Here is a 25,659-nt window from a genome sequence, read left to right on the forward strand (position 1 = left end):
TTGTTCGTCGTTCATTTCGCCAAATAAATCCAAAAATATCTAAGTGTATAAATTGACATTCGTATCAAAAACTCGAAAGACTGACGCAAGACGTCATCATCACAACATCCACAACACGCCGATCCAATTCGATTGGATGTTACCGCGTGTGATCACATGGCGTGTTGTCTATGTGCATCTGACCATATTAAATATATGGGATTGATAAGTACTGACATGTATCGGATGGCGTGGTGTAGCGTCGCGTTTTGGTAGTATGTTTCCGCCTTAATACGTTTTTAGTGGTGATGAGACATATACCCTGAGTCCTGACACATAACGCGACTCTCTTCGAGGGGCTCTCAGAGTGTGTACCACAACATTCACAGGCTCGTTAGTGCGATTATTATGTTTGTGTGACTTTTTGCTCCAAAGACAGAACATGTAAGGTACCAAGGACCACCTCATGATTAAATAATCTCTGGATCGGCTGAACTGATTTTGAATATTCTTTTAGCAACAATTTTCATGGCCTTTTCTATGGACTCCTTTCCTCTTTGATTTTATTTTCATGTCTTCTACGAAAGACTATAGCCTGCGCTATGGGCGAAAAAAAAAATACATCTATGTCAAACTTGACATTTTAATTACTGACAATTAACCAAACAACAATTAACGTTATCTGCGGAGTGCGGGCTGCATTTTATTTTTACATATATTTGATAAATGATAACTTTTATGTACCTATTTTGGTAACTTGAATAAAATTAATCGATTTATCTAATTTTTACACAATGTTAAGGTGAGGCTTACTATTCTATATTTTGCTACACACAAACTGAGATTTACATTATGTGATATAACAACTCGTATTTATCATAAACCTTTTGTTTCAGATAGTATTCACCTTTTAAGTCATAGTACAGGCCTGTTACTGTTTGTTTCTAGATGTTTGGTATCATTTTCAGAATGATAATGTATAAAATATTACTGTAATAGGCATATCTGCAGTTTTTTATGAGTAACTAACATGGGTAACCAAAATAGTTGCTGTTGTTATCGTAGCCCATCACCTATCCGCAAAGATATTGTGAAACTAGAAGATTATCTTCCAGAAGGTGAAGTTAGTTCAAATAATATACAGCATATCAGTGAAAGGGAGCCAGATGATGGTGATATTGATCCCTCTCAAGATCCCATTGCTGGTACTATTTTTATGGAGAGATCAAAAGCTTCTATTGAAAATGGTATGACAAGAAAAAGAAGCCAACATCAAATTGCAGAAAATAAGATGAAAAAAAGCAGTTCCTGTTCTACAATTTATTTAGATGATAGCACTGTTTCTCAGCCTAACTTGAAAAATACTGTCAAATGTGTTGCTCTTGCTATCTACTACCATATAAAAAACAGAACATCTGAACGTAGGTTAGATATATTTGATGAAAAGTTGCATCCTTTAAGCAAGGATGGGGTCAGTGATGATTATGATAGGTATAATCCTGAACATAAACAAATTTATAAATTTGTACGAACTCTGTTCAACGCTGCACAACTCACAGCTGAATGTGCTATTATTACATTGGTTTATTTAGAGAGATTGCTGATATGTGCCGAGTTAGATATAGCTCCATCAAACTGGAAAAGAATAGTATTGGGAGCAATTCTACTTGCTAGTAAGGTGTGGGATGATCAAGCGGTCTGGAATGTTGATTACTGCCAAATTCTAAAGGATATCACAGTGGAGGATATGAATGAGTTAGAGAGGCAATTCTTAGAAATGCTTCAGTTTAATATAAATGTACCTTCTAGCGTATATGCAAAGTATTATTTTGACCTCCGAACATTAGCTGAAGCCAATGACTTGGCATTTCCTAGTGAGCCTCTTAGTAAAGAAAGAGCTCAAAAATTGGAAGCAATGTCTAGAGTAATGGAAGACAAGATTTCTGCAGAAATAGTTAAGAATGGTTTAAAGAAATGGTCAAGTTTAGACAATGTCAATTCTGGTGCTGGAGTAAGGCGCAGTGTTGCCATACTTTCATAAGTTCTTGAAGAAATTTTACAATTTTGGATTTTCAAAATGTATATATTTTAATATTGCACCAGTTTATAATTCAAAATTGTGTAATACATTAATGCTTTTATACACCTTGAGATTTGCTATTTTAATTTATAGCAATCATCAAGGAAGACAAGTTGGTAAAGTACTTTTAGACTACAATTCTTAAATATTATTTTATAATGAGACAGCCAATAGTTAGGGATTAATGATCTGATCTCTTCATATTTGAATCATGAAATGTTAATTATATTAATTCTTAGAATGAAAGACTTGTAAATTGTGGTCCAATATATTTTGTATTATATCCATAAACTACAGTAACTTGTTTCTTTTTCTTTAATATGCTTCCAGTTGCTTTTAATTATTTTTAAGAAGCACTAAAGATAGATTGCTTCCAAAGCTTTTTTGCTTAGTATATTTAAGATATTGTCTAGAATGTTAAATTTGTCTTGACTGAACTAAAGTTTTGTGATTGTGGTATAAATGTATTAGTCACTTCTTTTAAAAATATTCTAATATTGCATTTAGATTGGAAGTAGAATGCGTATGAATCATGCCAAATTATTTTATAATCTAATACAATTAAGTAAGCTTAATAAGTAAGGGACTTTAAGCAGTTACTATGTTACTTATGTTGGCAATAACTATATTTTATCTGTACAATATAGTATAGGAATTGATTTATATTATTAATACCTACTGATTTATTCCATATGTAATTCAGAATTCATAATTATTGTATCTTATTAAGAGGAATAAACATTTTATATGAGACTTTCAACATGATCTTCATTTGGATAAAATTATTATCAAAGCTAACTAAAAACTTAAGATTATAATTGCAAATGTTTGCACTTTATCAGCCTGTATGTACCTACATTGTACACAATATTTGTTAAAACAAGATATGAATAAGAATTTACCTTTAATACTAGTAATATTTTTGCCCTACAATTTGTTATTTCTCAAAAAAGGTTACATAATTGAAACAACATTATATAAAAACAAATATGTATTATCAGTCATCTCTTAGGTTAGTTCTATAATAACATTCAAATTATACTCTTTAGATTGTGAAGAAGCTGGTCATTTACATTGCAGACAAAGAGCTAAATAAGAATAAGAGGTAAATAATTACAATATCAACTATGCTAAAGGTTTTAGGTCTTTTAAATAAGAACTGTAGTTTTCTAGTATATCAACTACATCACTCTTTTTGTGTATTTCTTCATCATATTCAGGGCCTACAGACCATAAAGTCTCCAAATCATAAACTTTCCGAGTTTTCTCTGAAAATATGTGTAATGCAATATTACCTGTAAAGAAAATTTAAAAATTATATCAACATATTAACTTAATAAATGTAAAGTATAGAAGAGAATGAAATAAATGTACCTAAATCTAAAGCAATCCACTGATCAGAATCCTTTCCTTCTAAGCGTGGTATATAGTCAGATTTGTTACATTTTCTCTTATATACTTTTCTGACAAATTCTGCTAAAGCCTGAATATGTTTTTTACTTCTAGCTGTCACAATACAGATGTAATTAACATAATTTATGTGTTTGGGAACAGTAGAAACAAATACATCTCTAGAGTTTTCTCTATGCAATAGGTCAACTAAATCTTCAATTTCAAAAACACCATTCTTTCCCCCTAAAATAAAAAATATTCATTTTATTATATTATGAAGATTAAATATTCTTTGACACCAATACAATTTAAACTTACTTTCTAAATTAATTCCATCAAATTCGTCACTTAGCAGAGGATATTGATTATTTAAATTAATTTCATCTACTGTATGTACAATTAGTGGTGAATTTTTCTCCGTTATTAGTTGATATTTACGCCCAATGCCAGGTGAAGTTTTATTAGACGTATTTCGAGGATATTTTAAGGCAACACCACTATTAAAATTGAGTTTATGTAAATCCCCAAAACTTTGATGTCCCAAAATTCTTTTAAGGCTTCTGCTAGTTTTATACATCTCTTTTCGATTGCAGAACGTTATAAATATCAAACTTTGTTAAATTTTATCGTGGTAAATGTTAAATTACTGTTTACTACACTTTTTATATAACATTACAATGTTATAAAATTTAGCTCGATTGGTACATAATAATTTTGTTTTAGTTCTTGACTTTTTAGCTTTGTTGGTTATGTTTTGATTGTCTTATTTCTACTGACAAATGACAATAGACATTTAATGTAACTTATAATATGACATCTGACTTCTGAGGCACAAGAACAACTGTCACGTTAGCACGTATATTATAAATTATTACTTATTCGGTATTCCTATATTGCTAATCTAACAGAATTTTAAATGCTCCACCGCTCGAAATTATTAATTATATTTATCATTGGTATTTAAGTTCAAGTCAAATACCAGGGGTTTGCGGCAAATGACTTGGTAACGTGGCAATGCATGAGCTAGTTTCACTTCCATACAAATTCGGTTAGCGTTAGTCGGTCTCGACCCACGAGTCACGACTATCGAAAAGTGATTTCGTTATTCGTCTCAAGCCCTTGGACCTGTTGGAATTTCATCACTTTTCCGAAGGCGTGACGACACCATCAAATTTTCAAAGATTTATTGATTTTAAGGGATATAAATATATATAAATAATATATAATAAAAAGGATTCAAATCACTGGTTTATTAAAAAAATAAAATTTGAAGCTAAATTTTTTTTAGCTTCAAATTTTACTGTAATGGGCCATCTTGACTAAAACACCAATCACAGCGCGTTGATGTCACGTTTCCGTAAACTTCAGTAACTTGAAACTTCGCTGTGTTTTGTTGTGATTTCGCATTTGGATTGATTTATGATTAGTTTATATATGATTTATCTACTATTTACTTCTTACTCTACTCGACTCAACAACACAAATCTATTACAAAGGAACCAAGATTTGTTTAGTCAAACAGTCCAAGTTTGACCAGGATTGATATATAAATGTTGGGCGATTTCCTCGCAATAAAAAGATCTTTTTTTCTCGGCTGAGTTTAGAAATGTAAGAACTTCCTTGTAAGTAAGTTTTGTATTTATCTTTAACGCGTGATACAAATACTACCAACTAGTCATACCCTTTTGACCAAGGGAATGCACCACCGATATTATTGCGGTGTGATACTTGATGCCTGAAATTATATTCCGGCAACGTGCTTTCCCCAAAGCTATATATTTCTTGGACATTCATAGGTCAACCGGGTCTGATGGAATCCCCTTAATTGTGCTGCGTACTTGCTCCTGAGTTGGTTCCAGTCCTATCAGGATTTTTCCGGTACCTGTACTCGCTCGGCACTGACCTAAAGTGCTGAAAGACCGTTTCAATACATCCGATCCCTAAAAAAGGTCTGATCCGTCCAACTATCGCCCTATAGCTATAACCTCCTTGTTTTCCAACATAATGGAAACCATTATTAACGGCCAGCTCCTGAGATATCTAGAGGGCCACCAGCTGATTAGTGATGGTAAATACGACTTTCGTTGTGGTCGCTCAGCTGGTGACCTTCTCGTTTACCTTATACATAGGCTCCAAGGGTGATGCGCTGGCGGTAAGTATCGGACATAGGGAAGCCTTTAATCCGGTTTAGCAGTCTATTGGTTTCCCAAGAACTTAAGCAACTGGATCGAAGGAGCATGTTCCCACGTTAAACCTGTAAACGCTGGGGTCCCACAATAGGGGTCGACTAAATCTAGTCCAATTAAGGAAGACACAAGTCTGCGCATTTTCCGCTAAAAAAAACAAACCGGAAAACGCGCTTTTGTCGCTAATCCTCTCTTCCAAGACACACTTCATTGGTTAGTGCACTCAGTTTCCTGGGTAATTAAGCCAGCCTAGCTCCTTCCAGAAGCACAGAAGTCTCTTGGACGTTCGAAGAGTTCACGGAGTGACCTCACTGTTTCGAGGATTTTTGCACTTTGGTTAGCCACTGCCACGCATTTTAGGACTACGTGGGTGACGGATTCCTCTGCGCTGAAACAGCCTCTGCACAAGGGGCTGTCTGTCTCACCTTGGATGAACAGTTGTTTATTAAGGAGTGTGTGGCCCGTAAATGTCCCTATCATTGTTTTGATATTAGTTCTGCTGAGGCTTAGAAGTCGCTTTGTCATTAGCGGGTTAGCAGGGTGTTGGCAAAGCCATTTTGGATTGTCTGCAGTCCGTGTTTCGCGACCATCGGTGATGTTGGAGTTCTGTAGATTTTTGGCAAATCCAGGTTCGCACTTGCGAGTAGGGCTAGGGAAAGAGCGGATACGAGCCTGCCGGCAGTCATTCCGAAGCCTTTCCTCGCAAGCTAGTTGGCAGCATCATTGCCGAGAGATCCACTGTGTCCTTTTATCCACTGTAGGGTAAACCTGTTTGTCAGGGTTATTGCTTCCAGTGCATTGTGATCACATGGCGCAGCTATGAGAGGTTGATACTCAATCGCACTGTTGAGAATCGCTGTGTGGGACGTAGGTACTGTAGTAGTTTTTTCCTCATATACCCAGGAGCATAAGCCTGATGGCGGCTAGTGCTGCCTCCTTCTGTATGTAGAGATCTAGCGGTACACTAAATATAACAAGTTTGTTTACTTTCTTCACCGGCTGAGCATAGAAACATTTGATGTTTACCTTAACGTGACGTCACACCTGGCTCAATGACTGAGAGCTGTTTTCGCGCGCTATTGATAAAATTCTAGAAAAATGGCTTTGAAACTTAGTTAAACTTTAGTTTATAACCGGTATAAAGATTTCTAGTAAATAATAATTAATGTTTACCCACATAAGGAAAGACGGTTTCAAAATCTTTCTTTATATAGTACACTAGCAAACTCGGCGAACTCCGTTTCGCCACCAGATGGCTTCTTTTTATGTAACATTTCGTTTGGTGATCCCGCTTTTCTGTTGAATGAATTTTCTTTGCTATAAACCTCACGGAGCCCGAGACCTTTCCAACGAATGCAAAACCGTGGAAATCGGTTCGTGCGTTCTGGAGTTATAGCGTCAGGAAGGAAAACCCGACTTATTTTTATATAGTAGATGTATAGGCCAATTTATATGCTTAGAATTTTTTTACATAATATTACAATTTAGACGACCCTTATATTACGTATTAAGGTACCACATGCATTTTTCTCATACGTCTAAATTTACTAACTTGTCTGAATATACTATTTTTACTAACATCTGTTTATTATTAAACTTAACTAAAAATATTACCAATATTTGATATGCAAAATACGAATTTAACAAATCCATAACAAAAAAAGATTGTGAGACTTGTTACGCAGATACTTTTGCCACCCTATGTTAGGACGCCCTGTGCCCAGAATCGAATGTTGGTAAAGGTTTTAATTTAGATTTTTAATTGCTAGTTAGAAAAGTTTTAAATTACTTATGTTATACTGTTGTGTCTAAATGAAAGAAATATAATATTTGTCTATGTCTATCAAGTCAATCAAGGAGCTTTAACTGCCCTGCTATAAACTATAGATTCAGAAAAAAATAAGGAGTATGCTTTTTATTTTTTTCTGTACTAATTTCCTTACTTAAACTATTTAAAAATTGATAAAATAATACACATGTAAACAAGCAAAAAACGGTTTATTTATTTTATTCAAGGTTTAGAATAGACCTTCTATGTCTCCAGTGGTAGTGTTCAAGTCAATGTCATAAATACTGGGGCGAGTGGGCAACCCAGGCATCTTGGAGATTTCACCGACCATAGGAACGACGAAGCCAGCGCCCACAGATACAAATATGTCGTTAATCCGTAGAGTGAAGCCAGTCGGCGCTCCTTTGATTGTAGGGTCACCAGTCAACGAGTTTGATGTTTTGGCCATGCAGATCGGGAATTTGTCATAGCCCTGTAAATAGTCACAGATTAGGAAATACAGCTTATATTGGGATATGAAAAACTAATTGTTTTGGAATATACATAACATCAACCAACGCTAAAATAAACCGTTGTATAAATTCAATAATTGACGAGAAATAAGTGTTCTCAAAAATAATATCAAATGTATGTAACAAATCAAGTAAAATATGCAGGAATTTAATGTTTACACTTTGCTTATTATGGCTAAACATTAAAATATGCTAGAAATATACCTTCTCAGTGAACCGCTTAATCTTATCCAGTACATCATCAGTGTATTCAATCTTTCCAGCTCCGTACATCTCGAACGCTATCTTCTGTATCTTGTCCTGTATGGACAGATCCAGAGGGTAGAGGTAATTGAAGTTGGAAGGTGTTTCACAGGCCTCGATCACTGCATCAGCTAATTCCAATGCGCCGGCACCGCCCTTAGCCCAATGATCGCAGATCACTGCTCGGAACGCGCCATTCTTAAGGGCGTACTCTTTCACCATGTTAAGCTCTGCTTGAGTGTCGTTCCTGAAATATATTTTCGAAATGTTGTTAATTTGAACACAGTTACAATAAGGCGTAGTCCTAATTGGGAGCGATCGCACGATGACACGATGCGTTCTCGTCGTGCGATGAGTTCAAACATACAGGTTTCATCAGAGTGTCCTATTTGCCTCGCAAGTAATCGTGCGAGCACATGAAATGCTTTAATAACGATCGTACGATGCGTTTGATCGTGCGATCATGTAATCAAAGCAACAGATCTCTTTTGAGTGTCCTAATCGGTTACTACGCGATGCGTCGACGATAGATCGATCTATTAGGACACCTGTTAGGTCATCGCACGACCACTTTGATCGTGAAATGAAAAACGCATCGCGCCATCGTACGATCGCTCCCAATTAGGACGACGCCTAAATGTTTGTATGGAAGACGTGACCAATGCTCGGCGGGCGTATTTGAAACTTAACGAAGACAATATATAATTCGAATAGAATCTGTATTTACAAGCTGTTCTGAAAAGTTTGTCGTTTCGTGAAAGTATGTTTTGTGAGGGTGGTATATGTATGATAGCTTAGTGGCTTCAGCGTGTGACTCTCATTCCTGAAGTCGTAATTTAGTTCGCCAGCTGCGCTGTAATGGACAACAACATTCCCTCGTATGGTGAAAGAAAATATCGTGAGAAAACTAGTCTGACTCCATATAGTGGACCGCATGTGTGAGGTACACCTGACTGATCACCTACTTGGCTATTAGAAAAAACAAATGATCCAGACCTAAAAGGCTTTTATATATAGTATAATAGTACGCGTTAAATCTAAATGCAGTTGTATGTTAGACTAGAATTATTTTTTATTTATTAGAAAGAACTAGGGGCAAAAATTACTTTAGTACTTTCTAAAAAGCTGGATAAAATCAAAAAATATAAGTATGAACTAAAATATAATGAATTAATATTTACCCATGTTTGTTGATAGCGATTACAACAGGTACGTTGAATTTTTTCCCGTTGCTTATGTGTTTTCCCAGATTGCAGAGACCTTTGTTCAAAAGGTCTAAGTTTTCCTAAAATTATTTTAATAATATTAAAAATAAAACATTTATTCATATAACCGGTCAAGAAATTTTCGTGCTTTGTTACAACCTCTCCAGAAATTGTTGAATTATTTACAAATACAGTGGTTGAATTGTTTAAAATTAAGTACAATAATATCTTTTCAATCTACAGTAAAGTGAATATAGTGTCGCTTTCGAACTCGACAATACTTTTTATCACTTATATGAGAAAATACCTGTAATTAACGAAGTAGAATTACATCTATTTCTTTATCACAATTTGAGCGAAGGATATTTTTTTTTAAAGTTTACATTTAAAATTCGAATTTAAACAGTAAAAAATATTAATGCGTTTTTTTTTTAATTGTTCCGCGCGCGGATAATTTATTGATAGCCAGTAACATTTGCCAACAATATCTTCGTTCCAAATTTAAATAGCTCTTATTTCGCAGTGAATAAAAATATATTTTAGTCTATGTTAACTAGAAACCACCTAGCTCTTTATAGAATAAAAAGTATGTCCAGATGAGATACAATCAACAAAATTAACACACCTATTTATATTTACGGTGCGCAATACATTGACCGGTCACTTAAAAATATTATGTATGTGTAATTAATATTTCATACACGACAGTATGTTAAATACATGAGCCGTGTATGTTGTTTTGTTTAGTTGCGAAGTGATAAAAGACAATACATTATCTATGTGCAGGTAATTCTAAATATGCTGACCTCCACGTAGACCTGATGAAGGGGCAGTCCAGGGCTGACGGTGGGTCCACCTCCGTGCATCTTCAGAGCTCGAACCGTGCATACGATCACTGCGCAGTGCGGCTTATCATCACCAGCACGGCACTTTATGTCGAAGAACTTCTCCATGCCTTAAAATATTTTATAGTTCTTAAATAGGAAATTCTTCCTAATTCTTATGAAAGACAACAAATTTCTAACTGTAGGAAGAAGAATATGTATAGGTATCTAAGTTCTATTGTTGGACAGTTAAAAATGCCGCAGATATGTGTTATCCATATTCCATAGAGATATTGATGATGATTTAGGAATATCATAAATGATAATTATCTATGGATAAAAAAGTAAAATATAAGGGGTATTAATAACGTTACGCAAACGGCTTTATTATTCAAACATAAACGTTTTAGATAATCCTTAGTTCAATAAAAGTCTCACCAATATCAGAACCAAATCCAGCTTCGGTGGCGACAAAACCGTTCTCCTTGACGAGCTTCATGGCGATCTTGTCAGCGATGATGGATGAGCAGCCATGAGCGATGTTGGCGAAGGGACCCGTGTGAACCAGCACTGGGGTACCTTCCAGGGTCTGCATCAGGGTTGGCTGGAAGGCGTCTTTCAGGAGAACCATGAGAGCGCCAGTTACACCCTGAAATAGTGAGATTGTGGTAAGAATTTCTATATAACAAACATAAAACTGAAAGAATCTTACATACAATAAAATATGGATAGCTAATGCAGAAAGTAATTTAATTATATTTATTTCCAACACACAAATTTACAATATTTACAGCTCTCTTAACCTACATAGTATTTAAAATAGTAATTAAAAATTGATAAATAGAAAATTCCAACAAATTTAAAAAGCTGGGTCCTTGTGGCAGCTTTAATGCTGGCAGCATTTTCTCGCTATATTGCGATACTTAATATTTTTTGCAGACAGTGATATTATTGTTACACAAGAAATGCAACAAACACGCAACAAAGTTTTATTAAATGATTTTCAAAATCCAACACATCCATTGACATACAAGGTTAGAATTACCCTTCCGAATCTTACCTTAAGGTCTATCTATATTCATTTCTATTCATCGTTATATTAAAATATATACTAATAATTTTGTACTACGTGAAAAAATAAGCTGTTAAAATTAGATTTACGATTGGTTGACGTTTAAAATAGGTACTTAAGCTTGCCTGTAAAAGAATTTCCGGGTTTGTGCGGTCTACTGGTATGACGATTTTAATTAAAAAATAATTTTAGAAATAGTTTTTATAGCTTTCTGGCCTGTGCGAAGCTATGTTCTATTTGAGAAGAACCTAAAGTTATATTGGCTAGGAAATACTTCCCTTTTTTATTGAACAGGGACCAAACGGGAAGGCTCACCTGATGTTAAGTGAGCCCTTGGACTCTCTTAATGTCAGAGGGGTCTCGAGTGCGTTGCCGGCCTTTTAAGAATTGGTACGCTCTTTTCTAGAAGGACCCTAAATCGAATTGGTTTTGATATATGTACTTCGTCGGTCTATTCCCTTTTTTATGTAATATCTTTATTAAACCTTATACCGTTACATAATACAGGGTATGTACAGTACATCAGAATAAAAAAATCCCAAATTTGCGTTATAGCATATACTTACAAGATCATCAGCAGTGACCGGGTTGCCGCGTTTATCCAGGGCAACTACCATGTTAGAAAGTCGGTCTTTGATGTCTTCAATGTCCTTGCCCAAAGCTAGTACAGCCATGATCTCTGAGGCAACGGAGATATCGAAGCTGGTCTCCCGAGTGAAACCTTTTTCAGTTGGTGATTGGCCAATTGTAATCTTTCGGAGGTATCTGTCGTTTAAGTCCACCACTGGAATAGTATTTAGAATGTTTAATCAATGTTCGGTAAGAATAATTTAAAAAAATCAGGTTTTAGGTAGTATGACTCATATTTGTTGAAACTTATTAGATTTTGACGCACGGGAGCCATTGTTCGCAATAAGTCTTCCTAATAAGTAATCCTTAGAGAAAACATTAAAATAATTTTTACTTCAATTTTAATAAACCAATTAGTAGTTATTGTATTCCCGAGTTTAGTTAAGTTTTGCAGTATTTGGTAAAAATCAAATTTTAGAACTACGCGCCTTCTTAGTATAGGATATAGATTATGATATCTGCCCGGAGATATTGCGATGTGAAACATACCGATTTGATTTAAAAACTACATTTCTACTTCTGTATTATTCTTCTGAGAATATGATCAATGAAAGAGACGCCGAAATGCATTTTTATTTTATCTTTCAGCTTACCAAAACAGTTTTACAAAATTGAGGGTAGTAACGATGATTATTGTTCTTACCCTCAAAAATTCAAAATAAAATTACCTCTGTTCCACATGATTTTAGTAGTATCAATGTCAAGTCTTGCAAACTTGGTCCTCTCTTCCGGTGTCAATAGGTCAGGGTCTGTCTTGTTAATGCCCAGACGGTTCAACCGTCTTAGTTGAATTGGTGAGAACTTCCTCACTCCCTTGATCTTTGGTACCAATCGGTCATAAAGTGGACCGTCTTTTTGGGTCAATTCGTGGAATATCCTGGCATCCATTTGAGCAGCAAGAAGGTTGTTTGCTGCAGTAACTGCGTGGATGTCGCCAGTAAGATGCAGGTTGAAATCTTCCATGGGGATGACCTGATTTCGAGAAATAGTTTACTAGCGGGTTTGTATTATTGTGTGTGTTAGTCTAACTGTGTTATCTTTAATATTAATTTAATTAAATTCGAAACATTTTTTTATGCAACATATGCTTAAGAATCTTGCTACAAGTGCAATGTGTAATAGTTACTCAGTTGACTCGCTCGGTTATTTACGAATTATTACGAAAATTAGATCAACAGACAGTTGTAGACAACCTTACAATTGTTTACCAAAAAAATTTAAGTAGGCTAAAATTTATAAATTTTCTTAAAATGGAGATTGCATTAAAAAAATATTATTATTAAATTCTTCTATATTTAATAATAACTCTAGGCGTTTGCCCCAAGCTTGTTTACTCGTATTTACGTATAGTATTTACCTGTGAATAACCACCTCCAGCGGCTCCGCCCTTGACTCCAAAAGTCGGACCCTGGCTGGGCTGACGCATGCAGGCGAAGGAGTTACGACCTCTGTGAGCAGTCAGGGCTTGAACCAGACCCAGTAAGGTGGTACTTTTACCCTCACCCAAGGGTGTTGGAGTTATACTGGAAATTATAGTATTGTAAGTAAAAAAATATATAAATTACATAGTTCAAAGCTATGTCATAGATATAATAACATAGAAACTTTGTGGATTAAAAATAAGCTTTCATCTGTAATATATTTATTATATTATAAACATAATCAGCCCACAGTTAAATCTATCCTACAAATGAATTCCTAACATATTATGCGAGTAGGTAAAACTATTGAAAATTTAATATATAGTTTAGAAGCTTTCCTTTTTATCCTGTAACTATATATAATATACATTGTCTTTAGATATATAGATATTTTATGAGTAAGCAATTAAAAAATAAAACTATAATAATAATAAAAATCTTACCCTGCAACTACTATGTATTTGCCTCCCTGTTGGTCCTTCAACCGGTCGAGTACTTTGAGCGATATCTTCGCCTTTGTGTTACCATACTGCGAGATTTCGTTTGGGTACAAGCCTAGTTCGTCGACTAAAATGCCGATGTCCTTTGGTTTTTGCGAACGAGCGATCGCTATGTCGCTGGAACGTAAAAAAAAATATAAAATGTGTGGTTCTTTAAAGCCCGGCAACGCACTTGCAAGCCTTCTGGCAATGTGAGTGTTATGGCGGCGGTATCACTTAACATCAGATAAGCCCGTTTGCCCCCTGTTATATATATTTATTATATATATATTTAAAAATCACGGATTTTATGAAATTAAACTAATCATTTATGTTTATTTATAAACAATAAACTAATACAAATATAATGTAAAATGTACAATAACGTATTTGTATACGAGGCGTTAATCGTTTTCGCGCAATGAAAAGGAATTTTATACTCGAAAAACAATACTTTAATAGAAATAAAAGGATACTTTTTTAACTAAAGACTCATTGCACGTACTTATTGAATTTTTTTCTCTTTAATGTGTCGTATTTACCTAATTATCTTATCTAAGTAGCCCTTGTTAACTCTTTAAAGATTGACAACAGTAAATGATATAAAAATTATATAAAAACCTTAATACCTTGGTGGTGGTGATAGAATGTTAAGCCGCAAAACTTTAAGCGGCCAAACTGGTGCGATGAGCCGTTCGACGTAGCGCTGGGCAGCCGTGACTGTGTTTCGCATTAACATGGCCACGGTCATTGGCCCAACTCCACCGGGCACGGGCGTTACGTGCGAGGCTACTTGTATAGCCTCCGCGTACGCTACGTCCCCTACTAGTCGTTGTCCACTGCTCTTTGTTGCATCTGTCAGTTAAGTACATACATTCACTTTTTTTAGCAATCAGGCCAAAAAGTTCATGCCATGAGCGAATTAAAAACAGTCCTATAATAATGATGTGTCTCAAGCCGCTTTGTTGGGAGTACCAAATCCTCGGTCTGTGTATGACTTATTGATACTGGTAAAAAATTCAGAAAGGGATCGCATTTCATGTAGGACAATACAACTTGAGTGAGTAAATAGTCAGCGAAGATCCATAGTACAATCACTGTATTTCATCCTGCAAGAAGTGTGTACCAATTCTTAAAGGGCCGGTAACGCATTTGAGAGCCTTCTGGCTTTGTGAGTGTCCATAGGCGACGGTATCACATAACACAAGGTGAGCCTCCTGCCCGGTTGCCTTCTATTACATAAAAAAATATAAATAAATAAAAATTGTAATCTGCAAGTTTTCACTATGACTTGCAGCCCGAAGTTTCACAGGTATCAACAATGTTAAAAGATTTCAATACGGTATGTTATGTGAAAAGCGTATATTGCCATAAAATTTAAAATAAAATCTCAGGTTAATCAAAGAAGATTTAGTTATCTACATTCTAATATTTACTACTTTATTTCTTTCGTTTGAGAGATTTAGACATAAACATAACATTTTTTACAAACAAAAACACACACAGAAACACACAAAATAACAATAATCAAAGAAAACATAAAAAAGAATGAGAAATATCAATATTTTTTTTCTAAAAGAAGAAGGTACGTTTTAAGTGTGCGTGTGTGCTGTAGTTGTAATTGTCCCTAGCTCAGCATTATGCTGAGGAGCAGAACTAGAACACCACCCATACACTACGATTACGTCTTAATGTAAAAGCACAAAACAAACTCGTATGAATTTGAGATTGAGCAATCCAAAAATCCAGATAAAATTAAGTAAATTAAAAAATTGTCAATATTAATGTTCCGGATTTTTTTATTATTTATTTAAAACATTATTAATTATCTGATTGCGAAATACATAATGAATATATTTTTTAAGGTATGATTTGATAGAAAAATAACTCAACACTGTTATAATTGGCTGATTACATATAGCAATAAAACCCGATAAAAGTTTTATTCGAAAGAAACGCATGTAAAAACCATACCATTTCCTCTGCTCACAAACTCATACTGCCGATTTATGAATCGTAATTCAATAGAGCATATTTTGAAAACAATTCTACTGTTGGAAAAAACATGAGGAATTATCGTCATGAACATAGGAATGATTCTCTGTCATATTATTATGTAGATTACATTTGTTTCGAAGTGGAATCATTATCTATGTCTTGATAACAGTTATTGATAAAAATATTAATTACCTGGAATTGGATTGATCCCACAGTCAATGACAACTGCTCCCGGTTTGATCCATGATCCACGAACTAACTCCGGTTTGCCGATACCGACCACCAAAATATCAGCTGTTTTAGTCTTGAAAGTAAATAAATTATTTATCAATACTATATTTTAAACAAAGGAAATGTAAATCATTCCTTTCGCAAACTACTGAAACGATTTCAAAAATAATTCTATAGATCCATTTAGATATAGTAAATATATTTGTATTTTAATCATAAAATGCACTTATACATTGAAATTTGAAATAAATAACTAACCTTAACTTATAATAACTAAAATATATTATTAAAAGAAGTCCCTTTAGGCAAGATTCCGAAGATACTGGCAGCGTTCTCCCTTTGAATAATTCTTTGTCCGAGGTAGCTGCCAGATCTTCGGTCTTCTGTGATGTCGACTAACCTTTTTGATAATATTTAAATGCACTTACCACTTCATTTAAATTAGCCGTCTTTGAATGGCAAATGGTGACAGTCGCATTCTCCCACTTGAGCAACTCGGATATAGGAGTGCCGACAATTCTGCTACGGCCCAAAACTACAGCCCGTTTGCCCGATATGGAGACTCCAGTACGTTTGATCAGCTCCACGCAGCCTGCGGGAGTGCAGGGTACGAACCCTGACAGATCTCCTAAAGCTGCTCGACCTTCGTTCAACGTGTTTAGTCTGTATAAGGAAAGGCTACATTATAACACGTGTAACATAAACAGAATTTGTGTATAACACTGAAAATTTAAGAAAAACTTCTTCATAATTCGTAATTAAATGCGTAAAAAAACATTAACCCCGAATTTTAATTAACATTTCAGGAATTTCCGACCTTGGAACTTGTCTCTTAAGTACGATATCTACACACACAGGTACAGTAATTGATGAAAAGGGTGACTGCATCGGTGAAAGCATCGAAATCCGCAGCAGAATTGAGCCAACGCGACACGCCTTTTCAAAACTAAAAGAAGTTCTTTGTGACAAGCGGCGAAATATACCTACAGCTCAGAACGCGCATTGCGCGATGTTACGTCTTCTCTGTGCTGTTCTACGGCTCATAAACGCTGACAGAGACTATGTCCAAAAAACTGGAAGCGTTTGAGATCTGGGTATATCGACGTATGCTTATAATATCCTGGACATACCACATACGAAATACACCCGTGCTGGACAGAATGCAGAAGAACACAGAAGTGCTTATGACAGTTAAGAAAAGGGAACTTGAGTATTTTAGACACGTTTTGCGTAACACCAAAAAATACGAGCTCCTTCAACTAATCACGCAGGTCTTGGTTAAAAAACCTAAGACAATGGTTTGGTCAAAGCACCAAGTCATTGTTTAGAAGCGCGTCATCCAAAATTAAACGCCATGATGATCGAAAGATTTTCGAAATTCCATAAACCGAATTTTAAAACCAGAACTGCCATATGCGATATATTAATCTTTATACGGTGAAATACCCAAAGTACACAAACGTATAATAGGCGCCATATATAAATATACTAGATGACGATTAGTATCGGTCATTGCGACGTTATGCGGCTCAAAGGACCAAAACCGTAAATTTGATTAAATCACCGTGTAAACCGTATGAATTGGTAACTAGAATAGTGGACTGTATATATATTTATTACAATTGGTTAATCACGTAGTATTAAAAAAAACATTAGTACCTATATAGTATAGTATAGTATAGTATAAAGTATTACCCCCACTCTTCTAATTGTAATAAGCACGAAAATGATACTGACCCGTCGACATCTTTATGCGGCGAAACAGCATCTGTAATAAGGTGGTTGTCGATGGGGTGAATGGAGTCCAGAGGCATCTGGACGATGATACCGTGAACATCTGGTGATTCGTTCAACTCGCCCAGTCGGATCAGCAACTATAAAAAGATTAAATTAATTAAAGCACACACATACATGCAACATTGATTTTCAGTAGGCCGTTGCTATCTTAGAATGACAGAATACATAATTAATAAAACAAAAATATTAACAATAAAATTATAATTATTTAAAAAAAAGAATAGAAATTAATCAAATTACAAACAAACGTAAAAAGTTCCCAACACAGCCGACTGACATTCCAAAAGATAAATTTTACAATTTATGTTGAAATAAATTTTAACCTGTTTTAACAGCTATATTTTAATACAAAATGTATGATAGTGTCTTTGGTCTTTTAAATTGTACTCTACCTGGATTCACGAGTTATAGAATGTAATCCTAAAAGTAGATAAAAAAAAATTATGTTTTTAAGTTCTAAAAGTAAATTAACGTGAGATAACCTCATGATCTGATTAGTTTATTAGTCTGACGAATGAAACAATAATTTTCAAACCTCAATTCCCAGGAAAATAAAAACGCTAATATCAGCGAAACAGTAAAGATGTCATTATAATAATAATTGAATTTAATTAATTAATCTACAATTGGCCCTTATGAGATCCTAAGATTTTATATTTTCATTTTTACATGCCGTGCTTTTAGTTTCCCTTAAAATTTTCCCCATCCCAAAATCAAGCCAAGTTAAGTTTCTGAATTAAAAAAAATCATAACGGCTAATAAAAATGTGGAATGATATTGATGCCACAAAAAAACACACTAACAAAGATAATTCAAAGATTAAAAATTCTAAATGCGCAATACTCCTTCAAACAGTTACGCGAAATATGTACTTAGTATAAAAATGAGATCTAGGTAAATTTGTCGAATCACGGCTGCACCTTAGAACAGCTCCAAATTTTTTTCTGTCATTCTTTACGACTTGTATGTAGTACTGCAAGTAATATTAAGGAAGTGCATGGCTTTGGATATCTTTTTTTTTTATCCTATAATATTTAAGAGATCCCAGTGAATTACATTAGGTTAAGGGCCTCATAGCTCAGCGGTCTTATTAAGCGACCTTGGTAGCTTCTTTCATTAATTTAACAAATTACGATGTTAATTAATTTCTCTGGAGTTAAAAAGCACGCGCCACTGAAATATGGGCGATGAAAATATGTAAAAAAAACTTGGAACTGTTTTAAGTTGGAGCTGTGATTCGACAAATTTAACTAATTATAATGTTTTAAAACAATGTACGCGATGTGGTAGTTTTTAAAACTAACTGACTCTAGGATCTTTATATTTTTTCATTAGCGTATTAGGTCACAACTATCAAGCAAATAACAATGCAATAAATAGCTACAGTGACAATCACTATAATTGCATTTTAATCGTAATAATTTATCAGGGATAGGGTCGAGCTTTACGATTTAAGACAGTAGATCGATGCCTTGACCCGTTGTTAATATCAATAATATATTATATATTGATTTAATTAATGATTATTTCTTTCCCTATGTGGACTTTGGGGTATATTTTTATTTATTTGTATTGAAAATAAATACCTTACGTATTTCCAAGAAAATTAGGTACAGCATTGATCAAACCTATATTATGACGCATTTTAATGGATTTTAAAGGATTTTATAAAAAAAATTATTGTGTTATCTAAATGAATGAATGGTTTTTGTTTTCTCTGTTAAAATTTATTTTTGTTTTTATAGCTTAAGAATGTTCTAGAATTGTCTTCAGAACTCTTTAAAAAAGGTTTTCCTTTAAATTGTTAAAGCCTTGAGTTATTTTAATAAACGGCTCAAATAGTCTTTCCTCCAACTTTGATTCTAATACCTTAGGAGTAAGAGACTCTTGGGCCGTTCTTGTGCACATGCGCTAACTAAATATTTAAGTTGGCGCCTGGTAGATTGTACAGGTGACCTCTAAGTTGGTGCTTTCTTCGCTCAACGAAAAAGTACAGCAATAAAGCGAGAAAATGCTGCCAGCATTAAGCTAAAAACTCTGTCCCACAGGGACCAAACTTGATTTTCTATAATATAAGAATTTTAATTATTATTATTACTAGGTATGTAGGTTAAGAATATTGTAAATACTGTATATTAGTATGTTAGAAATAAATATAATATAAAGTCTGTATCGTATATTATAAGTATTAAAATGGAGTATCATATCGTAGATTTGTAATGTTTTAATGTTACTTCTTGCTATAGAAATCAAGTTGTAATACAAAAAATATATTGTTACACCTATTGCATAAATTTACGTAATTTTGTGAACAAACAGTTTAATATTAAAGTCAAGGCCCGGGGTCGCCTTGTTATCTTTAGTTTATTTTGACAGCTATTATTCAACTGACGTATGTTTTTGAAAGTGGTGTGATCTGGATTTATTTGCTTGCTATTATTTTACCTATCTTTACCACCGGACTTACAAAATGATCTAGTCACAATCAGAACAACAATTTGCTTTGTTAATACTTTACCCACAAATTTATAAAATTATCTTTTTGTAACGTATCGATACGGACTTACAATTTCCAAAAAAAAAAATTTTGTGCCTTCCAAACCAAAATCATTTCATCAAATATAATTCCGCAGACGCATTCCAAGCGTTCCATGGACTAAGGAAATATTTTAAGTTTGTTAAAATACCTCAGCCTCCGTACAGTCTCTTGGAAGTTTGATATGTTCAGCATGGATGCCGATGTTCTCAGCAGCCTTCAGCTTCATCCTGATGTAGACGTTGGAGTCTTCCCGACCTCCGACCTGCACGATTGCCAGGCGAGGCTTCAAGCCTGGCACTTTCTTTCGCATCTCCGAAACTTGTTTGCGAAGATCATCTTGAATTGATCTAGAATATTGACAAAATATATTTCTATAATTAAAAATACACTTATTAGTTATACATAAATGATGTTGCGTAGTCTCTATATTTTTTGTGCTTTTATTATAATGCTTACATAATATAATCCTATCTAAAAGGTATGAACACAAGAGGATGTATGATAATAGTTATAAACTAGAATAGGGCATGCATTTGAAATTTCTTTGTTGGCATAATTGATAAATTACCTAGCTACTTCGAGTCCAGACACTACTTGTGCCACCATTTTGACAAGTTAACTCTGGAGCTATCTACTACTGAATGGTCGCGAGCAAGGAGATATTCAAGATGTGATAACCTTTTGGCTTTATGACGGATTGTTTACTAATTGTTACAGAACCAACATCTTTCGTATTAACCGCAAATTAATTGATGATTATTGATCTTTAAAGATGGACCACAGAAATGATACCGATTTGAAATAAATGCTTAAATCTAAAATAAAAATCGGAAAAAGAATAGGAATTATAACATATAAGAATATGGGTGCATTAAAGTGATGATTCCTATCTGACTGAACGGCTTATTTTGAATATATGTTTATATTGTGAGTGTGAAATTTAATTAACTTTTAACTACCAAGCAGTGGCGGATTTACAGATTTGCCGCCCGTAGGCTATTCAATTTTTGCCGCCTCTAAATTTTGATATCTTAGTCCAAAATCATATCAATTTTCTATCAATAAAATTCCAACTTTATAATTTGTGCTCCATCATCCTCGTTACATCAACTTTTCCCATATAGTTATTATTATTGAGAACTATGGTACCGTGTTAGATGCTTGATTATTTTTACAGCAAAGAATTATCAAAAAACATTATTTTAAGGAAAAAATATCTCAATCGTATACCACTTTTAAAGTAAGGTAAGGTATGTCTTAAAACTATACAATACTTACAAAATATGAATTAAGCTTACGTAAAAAACATACATTTGGCGAACTTTGATTAACATTTATTATTACACTCACTAGATATTGAACTAGTTTTTTATTTAATAAAACTTTGTCAATTTTAGTCAGTATTTTTATTAGACCATCGATATTATATCGATTGAATTGGGTAAGCAGATCTCATAATTATTAGGTACACGGAGAAAAAATTATAGCAGTTATCATTGAAGAATATATGTAAAAATTACTATATTTCGATTACAATATCGAATCGCGATATTCTAAAAGTTCATAATCATTAATGTATTTAATCTTATTAGTAATGCATGGCATGCAGAGATGTTGAAATATTTATTAATTAGCACTGTATATGAGAATATTTCGATTTTTGTTAAATATTTTCATTTCTCTCCAATTTTCGAGATTCGTATTATGTGTGTATAATTTTTTTTTTTAATTTGTAAACCGAAATAAAAAATTTATGAACTAAATTTGCCGCCCCTTAAAATTTGCCGCCCTAGGCTCCAGCCTACTCAGCCTGCTGGTAAATCCGCCACTGCTACCAAGGGATCTGGTGCAGGTCGAAGAGACCAGTAAAAATCATCTACGAAAAGAATTAATGCTGGCTACTGATTATATACATTAATGCAGAAACCTTAAAAAAACGGTCATTTGCACTTTTTTATTTGCGTAAGTCTATCAGCGCTTCCTCGGGTGGATCTCACATGGATTATAACTTGTAATACTTGAGTTCGATTTTTCAAACTTTGTTTGTTATAGATCATAAATGAACTGACATTATGACACTATGGGAGTTCTAATATTAACATTAATCGAAATTAAATTTAGCCATTTAAACAGGCACTAGTAACACCATTATAATATTTATATAATACACACACAATTAACGTAATACACCACATTTTCAAAAATATTACCGTCTACATTCTTCGCAAAACTTTCTAACTGGCGTATTTAGCACAGTGTTAAACTTGATAAAGTAGTTAAAAGCTAATTTCATGTTAAAGCTGAACTGTTATTCAATTAAAACTACATTTATTTACAATTCTATTGTCAAAAGTCGAACTTAGATAAGCAAGTAATTAACATCTTTATTACTCGTAAGTCAACATGATAACATTATAAGAAAGGAAATATAGTGACAATAAATATGGTTATTTAAATTACGTAATAGGACAGACACATTCTGGCGCCATTTTGATATTCGTTGTTTTTAATGTAAATATATGATCAGCCTTTTATGTTTACTGATACAAAATAAACAGTATTTTGGCGGAAATCGAGTCCAGAATCTTTAAATAATATGCGTTCAACCAGTGGTTAAGGTTTACTTAGGTTAAATATCCATTAGGATGGAATAACCTTGATACTTGTGGAAGACCACATCAAGTCATGAGAAATAGGCTCTAAAGTCTGAATTCATTATACAGACACATCACAGACAGCGTTTTACTTTGATTTTTTTTAGCTTTACGTGAAATTCGTTACGTCAATAAGTTAAAATAACATTTGTATAGAAATAAACGATAACGAAATTTAATTAGTTCCATTCTAAACCTACTTATAAGAGAAATCCAACTACCAGGAGATAATAAAATAATTCATCATTTTGAAGTCGGTTGAAAAGGTTTTAATTTACAGCTGAAAGACGCATATCATCTATCTAAATAGCTTTATTTATTGTTTTAATTAGAATTCGGAAAATTTAAGATATTTAAATTCAACTTATCATAACTTATAACACTATTACGGCCAACATAATTTATTTACTATTTATTAATTAATATTAAGATGAAGAATTTTGTTTTAGTTAATCCAATAAAAATATATTATCTGTGTAATTAATAATTATACACTATATAATAAGATAGATACATATATAGGTGTTGAATTAAGATAAAATTTAATTCAACACCTATATTTAAATGAGTAATGTAAATATATATGAAATTGTGATTAACAATCTTCAAAAACATATATATTATAAAAAACTTACACAAGTATATTTTCCAAATCGTCCGATGTTTTCCACATTACGGCCGGCATGTTTACATGTCCAATGCGTCCACTTTGCGTCTGCGACGACCAGTTATTGCTAATTTGTACGTCGACTCAAACCAGTTTGACTTGATCAAATATCAACATATTTCGTTACGCTTTTGTCTATGTAACACTATATACCTGTCCTAGGTAAAAACAACAATTGTTAAACTGTACAAAACATCGTAGTTTATACAAGTGTTTGGTATGTAATGAATATTAGATTAGTCATACTTGCAGTGCGTTGAATAACCTAACACCAGGAAATAACAAAGATTCTCTTATTTAAAACGTATTCCTATGGCGATTTTTTTCGCAGCAGTTCACTTTCCTGTGAATATACCTTTTATAGAAATATACTGAGTGAAAAGGCGAATAGTTGCTATTAAAAATAAAGGTAAGGCACAAAATATGGTACAGTATCCTAATATGGAATACCATGATCTTCTACTTCTATAGATTTCTAAATGTATGATGTCCCAAGTCACCTGAAAACTATGTATTTTGTTTAGAGTATCAGTCATTCTCAATCCACTTAAAACGTTATATTTTTGTCGTTCCACTTATTTGCTATAACTACTTATAATTTGAAAAATGTTAAACTATGCTAATTTTCCGACACATAGTAAACAGACCGAACCATCCTTTTGTTAGTGTTTTACAAGGTGTGTGTAACATGAACCTGGTGATATCGGGTTCTAAATAAAAGATAAGGATCATACATCAAGAACATAGGGTAATATATATTTACATATAATACACATATATTATTTGTTCACAAGGGTACTATGTTACCTATATGAATGAAATTTAAATTGAATTGAAAATTTGATTATTATATTTATTTCAATTTTTTTTTAAATCCAGAAGTACTAGCTTATAGTAATTTAAAAAGTTTTATTTTTTCATAGAGCAGTAGGGAAATGAGCAATCGGGTGACTCAGAGTTAAGAGCTAAAGGCCGTGGACACCTTCAACACCGGGAGATTTGCAAGTGCGTTACCAGCCTTTAAGGTAGTGGTACGATATTTTCTTGAAGGGTCTACGTCTTAACGGTTCGGTTATACCTGGATTGGCAGTATAAAGTGGTGATGCGCGGCAAGAAAACGTATTTTTATGTAAATAGAAAATAAATATAAAACGCAATGATCGAAACAATACTTTTATTTTATTTATTGCGAAAGATTTCTATATAACAGGGTTTCAATTTAAGGAAGCCTATGCTATGTACTAAATAAATGAAAAACAAGATGATATTTTAACGTTTATTTCTTAACACATAATTATACAAAAAGATACAATGACAACCTGTAATCTGTAGGATACCTAACGTTGTTTATATTTTAGAACTGCGTAGGTATATTAATATACGTGCATACTTTATAGTCATCAAATTCTTCGTGAATCTTTAATGAGGTAGACACAATTACCAGAAAATAAACGAACAGTATTCCTCCCAAACCTAAGAAATATTCAGGTAATAATCAATATAGTATAACAATTAAACTTTTATTTAAAAATATTTCTACTTGTAGATAACGTACTGATCATCTGAATTGGAAATATGCTTATTATAAATAATAGTCAAAGTTTTTGAGCTATTGACATAAAAATCAAAGTAAAGGCATTTGACAATTGGCGGAAAATCAAATATGTATATTAATATTATCTGTATACTTAAACTATTTTTTTTTTCTTATATAGTTTAGAGTTCTTATGGGGAAGTCTATGGAATAGATTGTTGTTTGATTCTGAATTTAAATTTTACTCAAAATGTCAAATATTGAAAGGTTTAATGGAAGCACTTAGATTTGAATGATCATTATTATAGTCGGAAAGATTCTACATTACAAAAGTTGTCAATGTTGGTAAATCGGTAAGGAGATTGTTAATAGTCAAATATTACATTATTCCTTTCTTTGTTACAATAATTCAGTCATCATTATATAA

At 33.4% G+C, this 25,659-nt stretch overlaps 3 protein-coding genes and 1 long non-coding RNA gene across 6 annotated transcripts; 2 read left to right on the forward strand and 2 right to left on the reverse strand.

Annotated features, from left to right (window-relative positions):
* The first annotated feature begins 716 nt into the window (after nucleotides 1–716).
* On the forward strand, nucleotides 717–2,819 carry LOC125053072 (cyclin-Y-like protein 1). Of its 2 annotated transcripts, none has more exons than XM_047654274.1 (2): nucleotides 717–781; nucleotides 876–2,819. In XM_047654274.1, exon 2 carries the CDS (start codon nucleotides 1,010–1,012, stop codon nucleotides 2,018–2,020), a length of 1,011 nt encoding a protein of 336 aa, XP_047510230.1. In that variant the 5' UTR covers nucleotides 717–781; nucleotides 876–1,009; the 3' UTR covers nucleotides 2,021–2,819. The 2 variants fall into 2 exon arrangements, with proteins under 2 accessions (XP_047510230.1, XP_047510232.1); XM_047654276.1 differs by having other exon boundaries at nucleotides 733–781; nucleotides 880–2,819.
* A 216-nt stretch (nucleotides 2,820–3,035) lies between these two features.
* LOC125053073 lies at nucleotides 3,036–4,216 on the reverse strand. The gene is made up of 3 exons (XM_047654277.1): nucleotides 3,770–4,216; nucleotides 3,434–3,694; nucleotides 3,036–3,354 (listed from the first exon to the last, which is right to left on the reverse strand). Exons 1-3 carry the CDS (start codon nucleotides 4,026–4,028, stop codon nucleotides 3,185–3,187), a joined length of 690 nt encoding a protein of 229 aa, XP_047510233.1. The 5' UTR covers nucleotides 4,029–4,216; the 3' UTR covers nucleotides 3,036–3,184.
* Nucleotides 4,217–7,618: 3,402 nt separating this feature from the next.
* On the reverse strand, nucleotides 7,619–23,792 carry LOC125052827 (C-1-tetrahydrofolate synthase, cytoplasmic). 2 transcript variants are annotated; one of them, XM_047653842.1, is made up of 15 exons: nucleotides 23,667–23,792; nucleotides 20,526–20,724; nucleotides 17,779–17,915; nucleotides 16,470–16,704; nucleotides 16,003–16,114; nucleotides 14,442–14,667; nucleotides 13,777–13,950; nucleotides 13,270–13,435; nucleotides 12,581–12,884; nucleotides 11,849–12,066; nucleotides 10,649–10,859; nucleotides 10,193–10,341; nucleotides 9,363–9,466; nucleotides 8,143–8,428; nucleotides 7,619–7,898 (listed from the first exon to the last, which is right to left on the reverse strand). In XM_047653842.1, exons 1-15 carry the CDS (start codon nucleotides 23,714–23,716, stop codon nucleotides 7,656–7,658), a joined length of 2,814 nt encoding a protein of 937 aa, XP_047509798.1. In that variant the 5' UTR covers nucleotides 23,717–23,792; the 3' UTR covers nucleotides 7,619–7,655. The 2 variants fall into 2 exon arrangements, with proteins under 2 accessions (XP_047509798.1, XP_047509799.1); XM_047653843.1 differs by lacking the exon at nucleotides 23,667–23,792 and adding an exon at nucleotides 20,946–21,074.
* On the forward strand, nucleotides 23,747–24,968 carry LOC125052829. Its single transcript, XR_007117494.1, has 2 exons — nucleotides 23,747–24,107; nucleotides 24,622–24,968. It is a non-coding gene; the product is annotated as an uncharacterized LOC125052829 (long non-coding RNA).
* Nucleotides 24,969–25,659: the final 691 nt, after the last annotated feature.

Source organism: Pieris napi, chromosome 10 (assembly GCF_905475465.1).
Source record: "Pieris napi chromosome 10, ilPieNapi1.2, whole genome shotgun sequence".
NCBI classification, from domain to species: Eukaryota; Metazoa; Arthropoda; class Insecta; order Lepidoptera; family Pieridae; genus Pieris; species Pieris napi.

Excerpts from the sequence above, each read along its gene's own strand:
- LOC125053073 (XM_047654277.1), bottom strand. The coding sequence starts at position 4,028 with ATGTATAAAACTAGCAGAAGCCTTAAAAGAATTTTGGGACATCAAAGT. Across the intron at positions 3,695-3,769 it reads TGATGGAATTAATTTAGAAA|GGGGAAAGAATGGTGTTTTT; the intron begins GTAAGTTTAAAT and ends TTTTTATTTTAG. Across the intron at positions 3,355-3,433 it reads GTGGATTGCTTTAGATTTAG|GTAATATTGCATTACACATA; the intron begins GTACATTTATTT and ends TTTTCTTTACAG.
- LOC125052827 (XM_047653842.1), bottom strand. The coding sequence starts at position 23,716 with ATGCCGGCCGTAATGTGGAAAACATCGGACGATTTGGAAAATATACTT. Across the intron at positions 20,725-23,666 it reads GATTTGGAAAATATACTTGT|ATCAATTCAAGATGATCTTC; the intron begins GTAAGTTTTTTA and ends TCAATATTCTAG. Across the intron at positions 9,467-10,192 it reads TTCATCAGGTCTACGTGGAG|GAAAACTTAGACCTTTTGAA; the intron begins GTCAGCATATTT and ends AAATAATTTTAG.
- LOC125053072 (XM_047654274.1), top strand. The coding sequence starts at position 1,010 with ATGGGTAACCAAAATAGTTGCTGTTGTTATCGTAGCCCATCACCTATC.